General features: G+C 35.7%; 1 protein-coding gene across 12 annotated transcripts in view; it reads left to right on the top strand.

The window, feature by feature from the left end:
- The window catches only part of PLEKHA7 (pleckstrin homology domain containing A7), a 165,639-nt gene extending 151,791 nt beyond the window's left edge, over positions 1 to 13,848 (top strand). For 11 of the 12 annotated variants that reach the window (XM_069803740.1, XM_069803741.1, XM_069803744.1 and 8 more), the window contains 6 exons: positions 127 to 327; positions 3,426 to 3,578; positions 6,080 to 6,213; positions 7,062 to 7,204; positions 10,445 to 10,553; positions 12,287 to 13,848. In XM_069803740.1, coding sequence (XP_069659841.1) covers positions 127 to 327; positions 3,426 to 3,578; positions 6,080 to 6,213; positions 7,062 to 7,204; positions 10,445 to 10,542 — 729 coding nt within the window. In that variant the 3' untranslated portion in view covers positions 10,543 to 10,553; positions 12,287 to 13,848. The remainder of the gene's footprint in view (positions 1 to 126; positions 328 to 3,425; positions 3,579 to 6,079; positions 6,214 to 7,061; positions 7,205 to 10,444; positions 10,554 to 12,286) is intronic. The other variant, XM_069803743.1, reaches the window with a different exon arrangement.
- Positions 13,849 to 14,821: the final 973 nt, after the last annotated feature.

Below are 14,821 nucleotides of genomic sequence, written 5' to 3' on the forward strand. Positions count from 1 at the left end.
AAAAATAATAGAACAAAGTCATGTTAATTTAGTAGTAAGGTAGCAGAAAGAATTTATTTTTTGTATACTACTTCTTATAAAGTATTAATTACAACATGTGTTTTGTGTGCCTTGTGACTTCTACAGGAGAGACCAAAGAGTGCCTTGGAACGTTTATACTCTGGAGATCACCAAAGAGGCAAGATGAGTGCAGAGGAACAACTAGAAAGAATGAAGCGACATCAGAAGGCATTAGTTCGTGAACGCAAGAGAACTCTTAGCCAAGGAGAAAGGCAGTCTGTTTCATCTCGGTCTTTCATCAGACCCATTTCTGCAGACATAGGCTCAGTATGTTAGATATGCCTTAAAAGGACTAAACTAAAAATATCTTTGGATTTTTTTTTTTTTCCTAGCAAGCACTTTCACTTGAGTGTGTGATGCTTCTAGTCTAATTAAATTAGTGTTATACAGTATAAAATGAGTTCAGAGAGTGTGAGTAACAGATGATCTTTTTTTACTAGTAGCTATAGCATATATGGCAGGTTCAGCAGGTAAGTTGGTCAGAGGTTAGTGTGCTGAGTGGAGGTGTGAGTATATTGGAGTGATTTCAGAGACATGATTGTTTTTTATTGGAATTGTATTTAGAAAGTGTAAGAAGCTTGTACGGTTTTAAAACTGCTTCATAATGGAATGGGCCTTTTAGAATGTTCTTATTCACCATGGGTATTTTTCTTTTTGATTTATAAATTAGGCTGCAAGATAGTCGTGGTAATATCAGACCAAGGTGGTGGTTGTTTTTTTAAAGAGATGATGAGTGGATAATCAGTTTTAAAATCTAATCATGCTGATTAGAAATTTATGTAAGAGCTAATGTGTTTTAATTGATGCAAATTCTTCTTTAAAGCTTAAAACATAGAATATTCTAATAAGGCTCAAATTTAAGCTGCTGAAGAAAAGGATTTTTGTTGCATTCTGAGATTAAATGCTGTACAGATGATAAGTTTGTAATGATACATTTTGGATACTAACCAAAGCAATTCTAATTGGTGAAGTTACCCAGTCGCTCACTTGGTGCTAAACCAAGATTGTACTGTAATTGCACTTATGCTGTGGTCTTTTAATTTATTTTTTTATTTGGTCCACTAGAGCTTTAGAATGATCACCTTGTTTTACCTAATTCATTGCACAAGATCTCTTGCTTTTAGATCCGTCACTCATCATACCTAATGCCTCTTTTTTTTTTTGTTTGCTTGTTTTTAATTTGCAGAATTTTGTAGTTATTTTAAAATTTCTAACTGGACTACTCAATTTTTACCAGGCTTAATTGCATTTAGTACATGTGTGTCAATTGCTAGCATTAAAAAAACCCTGTAATATTTAGCCTTTCATTCCCACTGTTCAGTAGCACTAATTTACAGCCAGTTATTTGTATTTACTTGCCCAGTAAATACGAGTGCACTACTTGGAGACAGTAATCTATTTTGTCTTCTGGTTTGCAATCACAAATTTATTAAAGATAGTGCATAATATTTTGGAACTGTAGAACTATAGTATCACTGTTATTTTCATATCATAATTAGAAGTAAATCTGAGCTTATGTTTCCTGACTCGCATAACATACACAAGCCAAATTTAAACATTTTCATAACACTCCGTATTAACATTTGTGGCAAACACTTTATCTATAAAGTTGGGTGCCATCTTGGTCTTTTTCTTGCTGTAAAGAATTAAAATAGAATCTTTCAGCCCTAGCAATGTTTTGTAGAGATCATCTCTTGTACCTATAGGGCTTCGATACACAAAAAGCATGTTTGATAGCACAATTACTTACAGCATTACAATTATTTAGCAGCCAAAATGGCAAACAGTTAAATGTATAATTGAAGTGCTGCTCAGTATGTAACATTTGCTTTAAACATACATTGTATGTGTAACTCTAATTTTTAATCGGTCAGCTCTTAAGTGTAGTATGACATTTTAAGTATTGATCGCAGTACATGAATTCATTTGTTATATACAATGCCTTTTTAATGTAAAAGTCGCAACATCAAAGCCAATAAAAATACTGCTTCGTAAGAATGGTTTGATGTTTTTCTTACCTATATATAACTTGAAAATGAAACTGTGTATTTAAAATATACTATGTCAATCAGGCCTGGTTCGAATATGAGTAGAAGAATGAGTTTGGAGTACTCGTATGAGAAAAAAAATTTTTTTTTTCTCTCTTGAATTCTGTAAAGAAACATCTTAATTTTTGAGATATAATGCCTTTTAGCTATTTAACTTTTTTAATATACATGGAAGATAGGTATCTTCTGAGTGAATATTGAGAGCTTGTGCATGAATAGGTTTCAATTAGATTGATTAATGCACGTAGCATAATGAAGTCTAAGGACTTCACATGGAGTTCAAATTTCAACCAAAACAAGCTAAAGATTTGTAACAGAAATACTGGAGATATTTTTAAGAAACATATAATGGCACATTCTCCTATTGATACACTCAAATGCTTGAGGAGATAACTTTGTTGTTCTTCTTCTTCTTATCCCTTCTCTTTCCCACTGCTTTTAATATTGTGTTTCAACTCTGTATGGTAAAGCTGCTGAGATCTGCTGGATGGAATGATGCTGCAACTGAATTTAGTATTTTGAACAAAGAAGTGTTGGTAGTTTTTTTTAAGTGTGAGTTTATATGCAGCTGTATTGTATGTAGTTGTGAAGGAGGTACTATGCAATGATTTGGGAACTCTAAATTATGCTCCTTAACTTAAATACATTCTGAATTTATTACTTCTAAATATTTACTTTGTAAAGACAGAATGTGAAACATTTTTTTATCTTTGCAGGTAGCTAGATACTGCTTTTAGTAAAGTCCAAAGAGTTTAGAAGTTACTAAATTACTATTTTTTAATTCAAGACAAGTTAGTGTTAGTTCATAAAATATTATTAGCTTTAAACACTAGGTATTATTCTAAAAAGATACATAAAATTTTCAAGTTGCAGTTCTCAACTTGCATTATAAATACTCTTTTAGTGTGGTGGTTCAAAATCACACAGCACTGCTTGGTTAGAATGCCTAGGATTAATTAGTCTGTCAGTCTGTAGACTCACTTGTATTGACATCTGTGCTTCCAAAGGTGTTTGTGTGTAGCTAGTTCGATGGTAATCAACATATGTGAAATGGTGATTAATACATTTGTTAGAATTTAATACTGCTGAACGTTATCTGTAAAATTAAACAATACTCCAAAATCCATGCAGCACAGCTAGAGATCAGCTCTCCCAACCATCTGTTCCAAAAAATACAGTTGTATTTTCTTGTCAGTTAAGGGGTTTGCTCTGTGGATTCTTTCGGCAATATAGCATTTGCAGCAGTAATGTACATTGCTAAATGATGAGTTTGGCAGTGTGGTTGAATGCTGTTAATTGTTTTGTATCTATTACCAGTGGAAACGAGAGCAAGAATTTGATTTGCAGTTACTTGAGAGGGCAATTCGTGGAGAAGACAAGGATGAAAATGAATGGTTAAAAGTTCAGCCCGTAGCAGTGACAGAGACAGACCTGGAGCCTCAAGACTATGATTTAGATATCAGCAGAGAGGTAACACTCATCATTTTTTGCCTCCTATTCTGTGCCCCAAAATATTAACCTTTCTAACTTTTAGGTAGTGAATTCTCATCTTTTCTTTCAAAAGCTAGCTGGAAGTTTGAACTAAAAGGAGTCTTTTGGGTATCGAAAATTTATGGCCTGGTACTTAGAATCTCCCTAAGGTTCCTGTTCGTATTGTGTTTTAGTAGAGAGAAGAAATCGAAAGGCTGGCTCTACTGTTCGAAATATATATCTCAGGCTTTCTAGAAGAAAAAGTGATTTAAGTTAGAGAATGTTATATAAATTGGGAGAAAAAGATGGGATGACAACATCAAGAGTATTTGAAAATAAGAAACAGCAATGAAGGAAAAGTTAGTTCCCCAGAGCTACCTTAGTCTTCATTTTGACTGGCAAAACATGGTAGGGAAGAGGGAGCACTGCTTTATTCTGGTCAGAACAGAGAACACCTTTCTGTCAGCTTTTCAAACGACTTGGTGTTTTGGGCATTAGAGCTTTTTTCAGCTCTAGTAACCGAGTAAAGTATTTGTTTGAAATGCGATTGAGCCATCTGGTGGAAGGAAAGAATATAGCAAGTGGAAAGATTTGAGTAGATACTACACAATGTGTAAAATGCCATGGTTGATGGGAAATCAGTAAAATTGTTAATGATAATTAGAGTAGTAAGCACTTCTACTCTTCTGAAAGCTGTTGGCAATGTATCATTTTGTATAGAGAGATATTTGTAAGAGGTTGAACCTGTGAGCCATTATCTGTTGATTTCTGTGAATGAATGTATCTTTTAATTAATCATTGTATATTTTCTATGGAAAATGCAGTGCTCCTGTAAACTTCAGAAACAGAAAAAATGCTTTCATTGTATTTCCTTTCCTTGTTGCACTCTGCTATTAAAATTTTTTCCAGGAGGCCGCCAGGGCTGCACGAATCACTTCATATATCCAAATTAGCACCTTAAGCCTAGGATAGGAAACATTTTTGCTTATAGGTATTTCTGTCCTACTTTAGAGTAACTGAAGCAGGTCTGAAGCTCTGAATGTAAAGCTGCTTTCTCAGGTTACCCAGGTTGTCCTTTTCCATTTCACGTACCCATCCTCTTCATCGGGCAGGCACTTCTATCCCTGAGGAACTTCTGTGCCTCATAAGGAAATGTACTCAGTTGTGTCTTTAAGGCCAAGAAATCTGCTGTTCACATGATAACTGAGTTTGTTATTCTGGAAGTGGCAGGATGAGCTGATCTAGGTTAGTTATAGTATGGAGATAGATATCTAAATTTTAAAAAAAAATTATATATATATATATATATATATATATAGCTACAGAGCTCCAGAGAGGAGTTGGATTTGAAGGTAAGGAAGTGTAGTGGAAAATGAGGATTTTTCAGGAAGCATTAGCCTTGGAGAAGGGCTGAATTGAATGCTTTGGGCCTATGACTGCCTGCGAATTACTGAGCTTAATCACTGGGGGGTTAGGTCAGGCCACTTTATATATGCCATTGAATTAGTGTGGACTAGGTTCAGTGGTGAAAAATTTAGGATTATTTGTATTTAAAAATTTCAATTTTGAAAACTCATCGCCTCGTGAGTGTTTTAACTAAAATCCAAAGAGGAGAAGAAAAAATAGTTTCCCTTTTACTTATTTTTATTTATTCATACATTCTTTATTTGTACTTTTCAAAAGCAGTCTGTTCTGCATAATAAGCATTAGTTTTCAAAGTCCATTTGTAAACTGAATTTTCATTGGGTGATTTAGATCTCTTATGTGGAACAAAGATTTCTCACAAAGAAACTGATCCTAACAAAAACTTGTTGCTAGCTTTTGTGCAATCATATTAGAATTTTCAATCTGCAGAATTGCGTGTATGCAATGTGTTGTTACAATTGCACAATGTTAGTGTATTTCTGGTTCAGTTCCCTAGACAACTTTTGAACACCTAGGATTTCAGATTTTATAGTCCAAGAATTTCCTAAGATGATGACCAACTGTTGTGTTTCGTTTTTTTTTCTCTGCTGTTCACAGAAGAAGATTATGCAGTCTCAAAAGAATGATACCCTAGATTAAAACTTTAGGTGATGTTTCCTTTCAGTTGTAGGAAGTCCTCGCTGGCATGACATAAATATCATGACATTAAAATCTCAGGTTGTCCAGTCACTCTTGTAACGGTTGCTTCTTTCTACTGTAACAGCTTTAGGCAGAGTCCTACTTCAGGCTCTAAGCCTGAGCTGAAGGAAGGTTCCCTGTTGATTCTGATTTCTTTTGTAATCCCCTTCAATATTTGCTTGATCTACCTTCTGAAGTAAAAGGAATCAGAGGGAAAAGACACTATTAAAAGGGCATCGGCTCATATCCAGAGAGAGTGTTTAGCGTCAGGTACATGTATTGACTGTGAAAACCCATGCTTTATTCTTTTCACTGTGTTCTCCCATTGAGGAGAATTTATCTTAATTTTTTTTTAAGTCTTTGTTATTAAAAACTTGATGCTTGCTTTCTTTCCACAGTTGTCAAAACCTGAGAAGGTTGCAATTCCAGAACGCTACGTTGAACTGGAGCCAGAAGAGCCTCTTTCTACAGAAGAACTGGCAGCAAGGCAGCGCAAAGCAGAAAAGATAAAGAATATTCTTACTAAATCAAGGTCAGTATTTTCTTTTTTTCGCAAATCTTATATAGAGGCTGGTGTTGGACGTTGGGAACTGACTTCATACAACAGTCTAATTCCTATTGAATTATCTAAGTATAACTTCTGGCTTTTAGAAAATGCACACAGAATTTTTGTAGTGTGCTTAAGCTCCTTTTTAAAACAGGGTAGAAGAGATAATGACAATTTTTTTGTATGTCCATTTTCTTGTTCAGAGCATCCTAAAATAGTAGTGAGTCCTTACCAAGCAACTTGTAGTTGAGAGTGAGGAGGCAGGAAAGGCACAGATCTGGCCAAAAGCAGAAGAAAAGTCAGTGTGAGAGCAAGTTTCTGTTGTCTCCAGAGAGCTGGAGTTCTGAGAGAACACTTTTGGCTACTTGCAGCTAATGTAGAGTCAGCTGAAACGTTCAGTTTCAAGAATTTGATTACCTCAAGTATCTGCTGTCTCTTTGGAAAACAATTAAAGAGGCTTTGCCTGAGGACCACCAGGTTATATGCCTTTTTCTTTGGGCATAACAAGAAATTTTGTTAACAACTTCAAATAAATAGCATTTTTTTTGGTAGTGTTTTCATGTAAAGAGCGTATCTACAACAAAGGACTTTCAGATGTACTTAAGGCTATACAGAAACTGTGACTGAATATGTAATGGCTGCATCATTTGTCTTTGTATGCTCTAGTCATTTGCATACAATATCTAACACTACTTTAAAGAATGTCAATAAAATACGGAGCTTGACAGATGAGATCTGAAAACTGCTGTATAGATTCAAGCTTGTTCTCATCTGTATGGTGGATTCTTCTTTGTGTTTGCAAATGTTAATGTTGTTTTGCACTTTCCCACTAGTATGCACAATCTACAGCCTACTGTTGCCCAGGACAAACACAACTCGGTTGATTTAGATTCACAGCTGCAAGAGCAGGAGCGCATCATTACCATATCATATGCTTTGGCTTCTGAAGCCTCTCAGAGGAGCAAGGAGGTAGCAGGTAATACTTAGTTATTTACAAAATAACAGCTATTTCTTCCCAGCTTCTCAAGTTGTGTGGGGTTGTTACTGAACTCCTGGCATAAGAGAGAGTTTTAGTCATTCATATTCAAAATAGTGAAAAGTGTGTATAGATAACCATTTTAGAGGGACCAAAGATTTACATTGTGTATTTGGCCTCATATGGACAGGGTGAAGGGGACAAAAGAGTATGCTCAGTAAGTTCAGAGCCTGGAAACTTGCTCTTACTAATAGTAGTAAAAAATCAACATTTTCAATGAATTCCCTGTAATTATATTAAATTAGGTATTTCTATATTCATTTTTTAAAAGTAAATTGTTCTGTGACTTAAAAAAAATCAAGATGAAGGCATTTTAAATTATTTTTTTTTAACAGAAAGATTCCCTGGTTTGGTGATTGAGCTTAGAGTACAATCATTTGCAGCTTGAGCTGTATGACAACAGGCTGAAAAAGACATTGTAAAATGGGTATTGGCATGTTTCTGTCTGGTGACCAAGATTAGAGATCAGAGCAAGACAGCTGTGCATGAATTCTGCTTGATGCCTGGAAATTAATAGATCCTTTGCAATATGTAACTAAAAGTGATAATTTCACTCTTGATTGCTTTATAGTTGAAATAAGTAAGAAATGTCAAGAGATTTGTATCACACAGTAATACATGCAGCAGCTATTCTAGCAAGTATCTGACTGGCCATTTATAACTGGCACAGTTCACTGTTCCAGTGGAGAATGGAAATAATGGGAACTTCAACTATGATGGAGAAAAAATATGCACATTTCTCATCTGAAGTTGTCAGTTTAAACTTACGGCACTTGCTAGAGAAGCCCTTAAGACCTTCCCATTAAAGACAGATTATTCCAATATCCAGATGCGTAACACGCATCTGTAGTAACAGACTGTTGATTGAATGTGGCTGTATTACTCACAGATGCTGTGGCAGCTAAACCTGAGGGGAATGTGATTTTGAGGGGATGGAGTACATTTTCAAGATATGAATCTTGAGACTTCGGAGAGGTTCTGTGGATAATTTAACTGACCGGGAGGGATAAAATGACTCACTGAGGAGCCTAGACATTATAAAAACCAAAACAAACAAAAAAACCCCAGAACTGTAAAATCTTGGGAGCATTTCAGGAATAGGAATAATCTTTTGGACCTTCAGGCATCTGTGTGTCAAAACGCCTTCTCCACAGGCAGTCTGGTCCCAGTTCTAGTAACCGGGTCCTTGTAGCAGTGACTCACACACTTTGGGTATGGAGTGGGACTTTGTGTTTCATGAGCCAATGCAGCATTTTGCCACATGAATTCTAGCTTCTTCTGGGAAAAGGTAGCGATGAAGCTAGGATCAACCAAGATTGAATGCAGCCCATACTTGAAATTATTCCTCTGTGTCAGTACAACAAGAGCAGAGTGCCTGCCATGCTAAACAGTCTTCATGTGGCCAGTTAACTTACTTCTGGGTGTGCGTGTAGTTGCAGTAACTGTACAGTACTGAAATATGTTTGATCTTTTTATGTTGTAGAGTGAATGTAGTAGCTATGTTTTCATTACTATGGTTTTTTGGTTTATATTTTAATTTTTTTATTGTCATTATTTCAAAAGTGTGATCACCACATATTCTTTAGTATACGTAACCGCAGAAATCTTCCTAATTCTTTAGTTCTCCCCAAAGAGGGAATTAAAATGTGTATTGGCACTGAAACGTTTAAATGCTGCTTGAAGAAATTTGCAGTCAGTTGTGAGATGATTTTTAATTTAATTTTCATTGTGAAGTATAGCAGCTAGCTCTTTTGTCTTTCAGACACTTAAAAAAACCTAACATAGTGGCCAAGAACTAGATTCTTTAAGGAAGCCCAAACCTTTGTGTCCATGCACAGATTTCCTTGCCACACTTGTATCTCAAATACTCACTTCTTGTAACGTATCTTAATTTGATTTCAATTATTACTTACTCCTTTACAAATAAACACCTTTCAAGGAATTCTCAAAAAAGCCAGAGTGGATTGGTTTTGATAGAAAATATACAAACCATAAAAGGAGTTCAGGTTTTTTAGTTATGGCCTATCTTCTGATGATCTAAAGTGATTAAAAAGAAAAGCATTTGATGCTTTGCACAGCTGATTGTACATTCTTATTTATTCTGATTTTACAGATTCCTTCACATTCTTATTTTTGTAGTTTGATTTTTTAAAGTATGGGTTGTCATTTGCTCCTTGTTGAGAAAGTAGACCATCTCTGAAAATCCAAACCTAAATATCTAGATTTTTTACAAAGATTTGCTTATGAAAAAGGCTGTGAAGCTTAACTTTTCCCATTTTTCAGGGGGAAGCAGTTAAGTTATGGTAAGATGCTATGACAATATAAATCTTCCAAAATGTACATTTATCTAATTCTTGTAAAGCAGCATTTTAGAGTTCCTCTGTTCGTACTAAGAAATCAACCTTCTAAATGGAAATCATTACAAGAATCTGGAAGATGGAAATCAAATGCAGGAGTATCAGGAAGTTATTTCCTAAATTGTACGTTTTGGAATTAGGTTTACCTTTGACCCTCCAAAATGTAAAAGCAGAATTTAAGACTGAGTTTCAATCTCTTTAGTTTTATGATTATTGTCTTCCAATGCTATACCATTACTCTGTTTTATAAACAAGGATAGTTTTAATCATTGTATTCTTTATCCTGAAGTTTCAAGCTGAGATCTGAAGATGTATTTACTATATCATGCACTGTACTAAGCAAATGTTATATGCATATGTAATTTGGGGGGAGGGTGATTTTTCTATATATTATATTTGTTTCTGCTCATTGGCATGTAACAAAGGAAATGTTGAAAACCTGTACAACTGCAGTGAAATCTTGAAATCAAATTAGCAAATATAGGTGCTATTCCAGAGCTGCAGTTTTAAAAGCAGGGCTGGACTAGAGTATATCAGTGTTGTATGCCTTAAAATGTTCCAGGGAAACTTCATCTTAAGATAGATTGTCCGTATTCTCATCAAAATGGGAATGTTTTATTTGCATAACTTATGCAATTAATAGGAAAAAACAGGAGGTAGAAATTTTGTTGTTTAAATTGTGTTCCGTGTAACTAAAATAGTGTAACACCTCATGGCATTACTAATCAGGTTTCCTATTCATGCGGTAGAAAATTAAGGTCACTCCGTTTTTAATATGAATGTTTGATTGTGCAGCCTAATTCCTGTATGTGATCCCTTCTAGCTCAGCAGTTGACCTATCCATCTAAAGCACCCTCACCTTCTGTACCACAGCCACCTCACTCCCCCTTAAGCAATGGATTTCACTACACATTTGTTTAAACACCTTAAAAGTAAGAACTAACTGCTCTCGGCATGTCTGATTTGCCATTGTACCTTTTACTGTGGCTTGCTGAATTTTAACATTTTTACTAAACATAGATTAGATCCAAATGAACGCATGCATCTATTTTTCAGAAACCTTTTATTCTTGTAAATATTTCTTCTAATGAGCTAACATGTGGGCTAATAAAGTCTTCGAATAGCTGCTGTTGCTCTACAGATAAGACGCTTCCATAATCTTACTGTGGTGAAGGAAAGACACATCTGTATTCTCGGTAGCATGGGGCCAGATTTTCAGCAGCAGTTTGTACTCCGGTGGCTAGTGTTGTGTACTCCTGTGGCTACCGTAGGGGTGTGTAGGTATTTTTGCCTGCATGTGGGATATACCGTTGCTGCTCAAGAGAATCCAAAGTGCAAAGTTGTATAAGCAGGAGTTCATTTATGGGCTGGTGTCTTACACATGAACTAATATCGGAGTCTTAATTGAGGTGAGCTGAAAATTTGGCCCTTTATAACTAATTCTACAATATTGTGTTTGACTTTTTCGTGCTTTTGTTGTCTTTGTCATTGAATCGTGTTAACAGAAGACTTGATTTTTGTCTCTCGTTAGGTTATTTTGCCATTTCAAGTATTAAAATTGTGAGAATTTCATTGTCCTTATAAAGAAATGTGTATCATCTTTTCCCAGTAGTACTTTCAGAGTTTTCTCTATTTAAAATAGGAAAACCTGTAAATATGATGATACTTGACTGCTAAGTGTGCCCCTAGTTAAGACGCTCGCCATGCTTCCATAGTTTCCTTTGAAATTGTTCTCACCTTTCTGATTTCCTTTGGCCTAATTTTATTGCCTGATGTTGGACAAAAAGATAAAACACAGATGAAGTAGTAAAGAGGGTTGATTGAGTGAATAACTCGGATAGCATTAATCTTTAGATACCTTTGTTTTCATTGTCACTAATCTGAGTCAAATATCTGTACAAGAAATAAAAACCTAAATAAAAATGAGCACATACCAGAAAGGCCCAAACGGGCAGTGAGCTGCCTTCTACAAGGCCTGTGAAAAATGCCAAATTTTGCATCAAGAAGTGTATAGACGTTAGGAGCCTCTACAGAGCTTGATGGAAATAGCTATTTGCTTTTCTGGTTCAGTTTATCTTTCTGAGAACCGGACTCCACCATCTTTGCTGTGTCTGAATAACATTTGACTCTACTATTATATCCAGGGATATGCTAATTGATTATCACTATCACGTGAGATCTTTGCATGCGAATAGGGTACCCATGTGTGGCCTCAAGAACCCAGAAAAATAACTGTACGGTCCCAGGGTATTAGACTTCAGCAGGGGGCTTGGACCAGATGACCTTCAGAGGTCCCTTCCTACCCCAAGCATTCTGTGATTCCAGACTGACTTAAAAACATGGGTATCACATGTTGATATAAATATACATACACACATGTGTATGTACAGATATATATTTACATCTGTATATACAAAAGCCTACATTTTCTTCAGGAAAATTATCAAGAAAATAATTGCAATAACCAGCAACTTGCAGGAGACGCAGGAGTTTGAGCATCAGTGGCATCATGAGATAATTGTTTGCTTAAAGTGTCTATATGAATTGTTCATAATGTCAAACTGCAGAAGGCTTTAATAAAAAAATGTTTCCTGAAAATGCTTACTGCTTGGCATTAGTGTACTCGCTTTAATATTTAACCATGTTTTATTTTACTTCATGCTAGCCAAAGCAGTAAGTGAACACTGACGTAAGACTCAAAGCAAATCCCACCTTGTAACGCCGCATGGAAGAAAGAGGAGATTCTGTACCAGCCTTCTGTGAAGATACTCATCGGCTGATGATATGTTCTTCTGGAAATAGATTCAGAGAATAATAGGGGGATTTTCTATGAAAATGAAGAGAATTGCAAATAATTTTATTTTTACTTCAGTTTAGTTCAGACTTTTTATATGAATAAATGGCACTTTTAATAACCTCTGTAAAATACTGACAATGTATTTTTAGAACAATGTATTCTAGAATTTTTTTAAATCAAGGGCTGAATTAATTTTAAGAGAAACTACTTGCATAGATGTTAAAAGATGCTGTTACTTCCCCCTCAGGCTCAGATGCACAATGTAAAGTTTCATGACAAAAATGTAAATTTGAACAAACCTAGGAGCACATTCATGTAGGGTATGGGTAGAGCTAATGCAAGTGAGAGGTTTGCTGAAAGGGTGTTTTGGATTGAATATGTTTGTAGATTTAATCACCCACCCTTTTGCCCATTAAATAATACATTGCCAGGAACTTTTAGCTTGAATTTCTAAATATCAGTAACCACTGTATAGCTGAAATTTTCCATGAAAGCCATAATGAAAGCCAGTTTTAACTCCCGTTTCCTTTTTTTGATCCCATATGAGTAACTTGCTGGTATCAGTACACAGTATGCTAGGTTGCTCTTGACAACAGTAGTGCTGTGCCCTCAGTAACAAAGAGCTAACAAATTATACTTTTTTGAAAGTTGAGATGTGGAAGAAGAAAACTTTTAATTAAAATATGTGAAGTAAGCAATAAAAAAACGTAATAGGATATGTCATTTTACTAGTAAATATGTATTTTTCTTTTGATTTTTTCAATAAACATTACAATATGATGTATTGACTAGTATTTATCCTGGAAACAGCAAAACTAATGTAATGTGGCATCTGCTAATTTCATATGTATGTTCACCTGGTGCTTAATTTTGCCAAACTTTGAAATTCAGTGTTTTACTTATGTATAGGATAAAGGGTGAGGTAGTTACATAAGGAGAAAATAAGATTAAATGAATTGCTGCAATTGCTTTACTTGGAAAAAAAAAACCTGCACGCATTGAATGCAAGACATGCAAAAATTTCCCATTATGTAATTATTAGTTGAGTTAAGCTCTGGATGAGAAATGACTGAGAAATACTTCTGCAGTATCTTGTGAAACCACTAACTTGGTCGTTTGCTGTATTCAAGTACTAGCTACAAACCCCTTGAAATTGACCTTCAAGTTTCAGACTTTAAGACAAATCATATTATATTAACAGTATAGTCAGAAATATTCTTAAAAGTATGTATTTAGCTAATGCAATCTATTTTACCTCAATACTGCCAGTATCAACTTCAAAACCTTTTGCCAAAATAATGATTTATTTTTGCCTTTATAAGAAGTTTTGAAAGCATAAATGAATTTTTTGCGGGAAAACATTAATTTAAATAAAATGTAACAGTTTGGAAAATGGTATATGTACAGATTAAAATATTAACATAACTGCCTCCTATTGCCTCTGTCTTCTCTGCTCTCTTACCAGCATCCATGTGGTTGAAAATCCAGTCATTTGTGCTGTTACCGCATTTTGATCTTTGGTGCAAATCCCATTGAAGTTCCCCAGTTTTACCCTTATTTCACTGGAATTTGGAGGAGATTCCCCCTACACCAAAGCTTCATTTTTATTTTCTTCCTTTTTTAGAAATGTTTCTTAGCATTTGATTAATTTATTCTTGAATAGAAAGCTTTTTCAGGGTGGTCCCCTAAACACAATGACTACAATACTGTCCTTTCTATCTTGTAGATACATATGTTTGTCTGACACATTCTTAGCCCTTTCGTTTCTGGTGAAATAAAGTATCAAAAGTAACTTCAATTTAACAATAAACAAACAGAAAACCTGGAGGCATCCCATAGTAACATGTGCGCTGCATGGAAATAGGGTACCGACCAAAGAGAGGGTCGGTGGGCAACCGGCAAAGCAGATGCCAGTAGCGGGTAACCAGCAGTGATTTACACTGCGCAGTTCCCTCAGTGACATCAGTCTGGTGGAGACCGGCGGAAATGTTTAATTCTTCTGGAACTTAATCTCTAGAACAAAATGTAAAGAAGCAGTTAGAAGTATTTCTGTGGCGTAGTGTTGACTCTGCAAACTCGAGAGCGAATATCTGAGTCTGTGAGTGCTTGACCTTTCGATGCACGCAGCAGAAATTCAGAGCCGAGCCGCTTAGGACATGCCTGTCCCGTTTCTCAGCCACACAAAGGAGCCTTTGACGACAAGTTTTGTGGTTCAGTGAAACTGCATTCTTTCTGCAGGAGCTTTGTTATGCAGGAGGGAAGGGTATGTGGCCATAATTGGTGGGTGAGGAGCACGGCCCATGGGATCCGGGACTGCAGCGGCCAGGGACTCCGAATTCCGTATGCTGCCCTAGTGATGAAGGGAAAGGGGTGCAGGCACTTTGGCTCTGCAGGTTGTGGGAG

This window comes from Haliaeetus albicilla, chromosome 16 (genome assembly GCF_947461875.1).
Source record: "Haliaeetus albicilla chromosome 16, bHalAlb1.1, whole genome shotgun sequence".
NCBI classification, from domain to species: Eukaryota; Metazoa; Chordata; class Aves; order Accipitriformes; family Accipitridae; genus Haliaeetus; species Haliaeetus albicilla.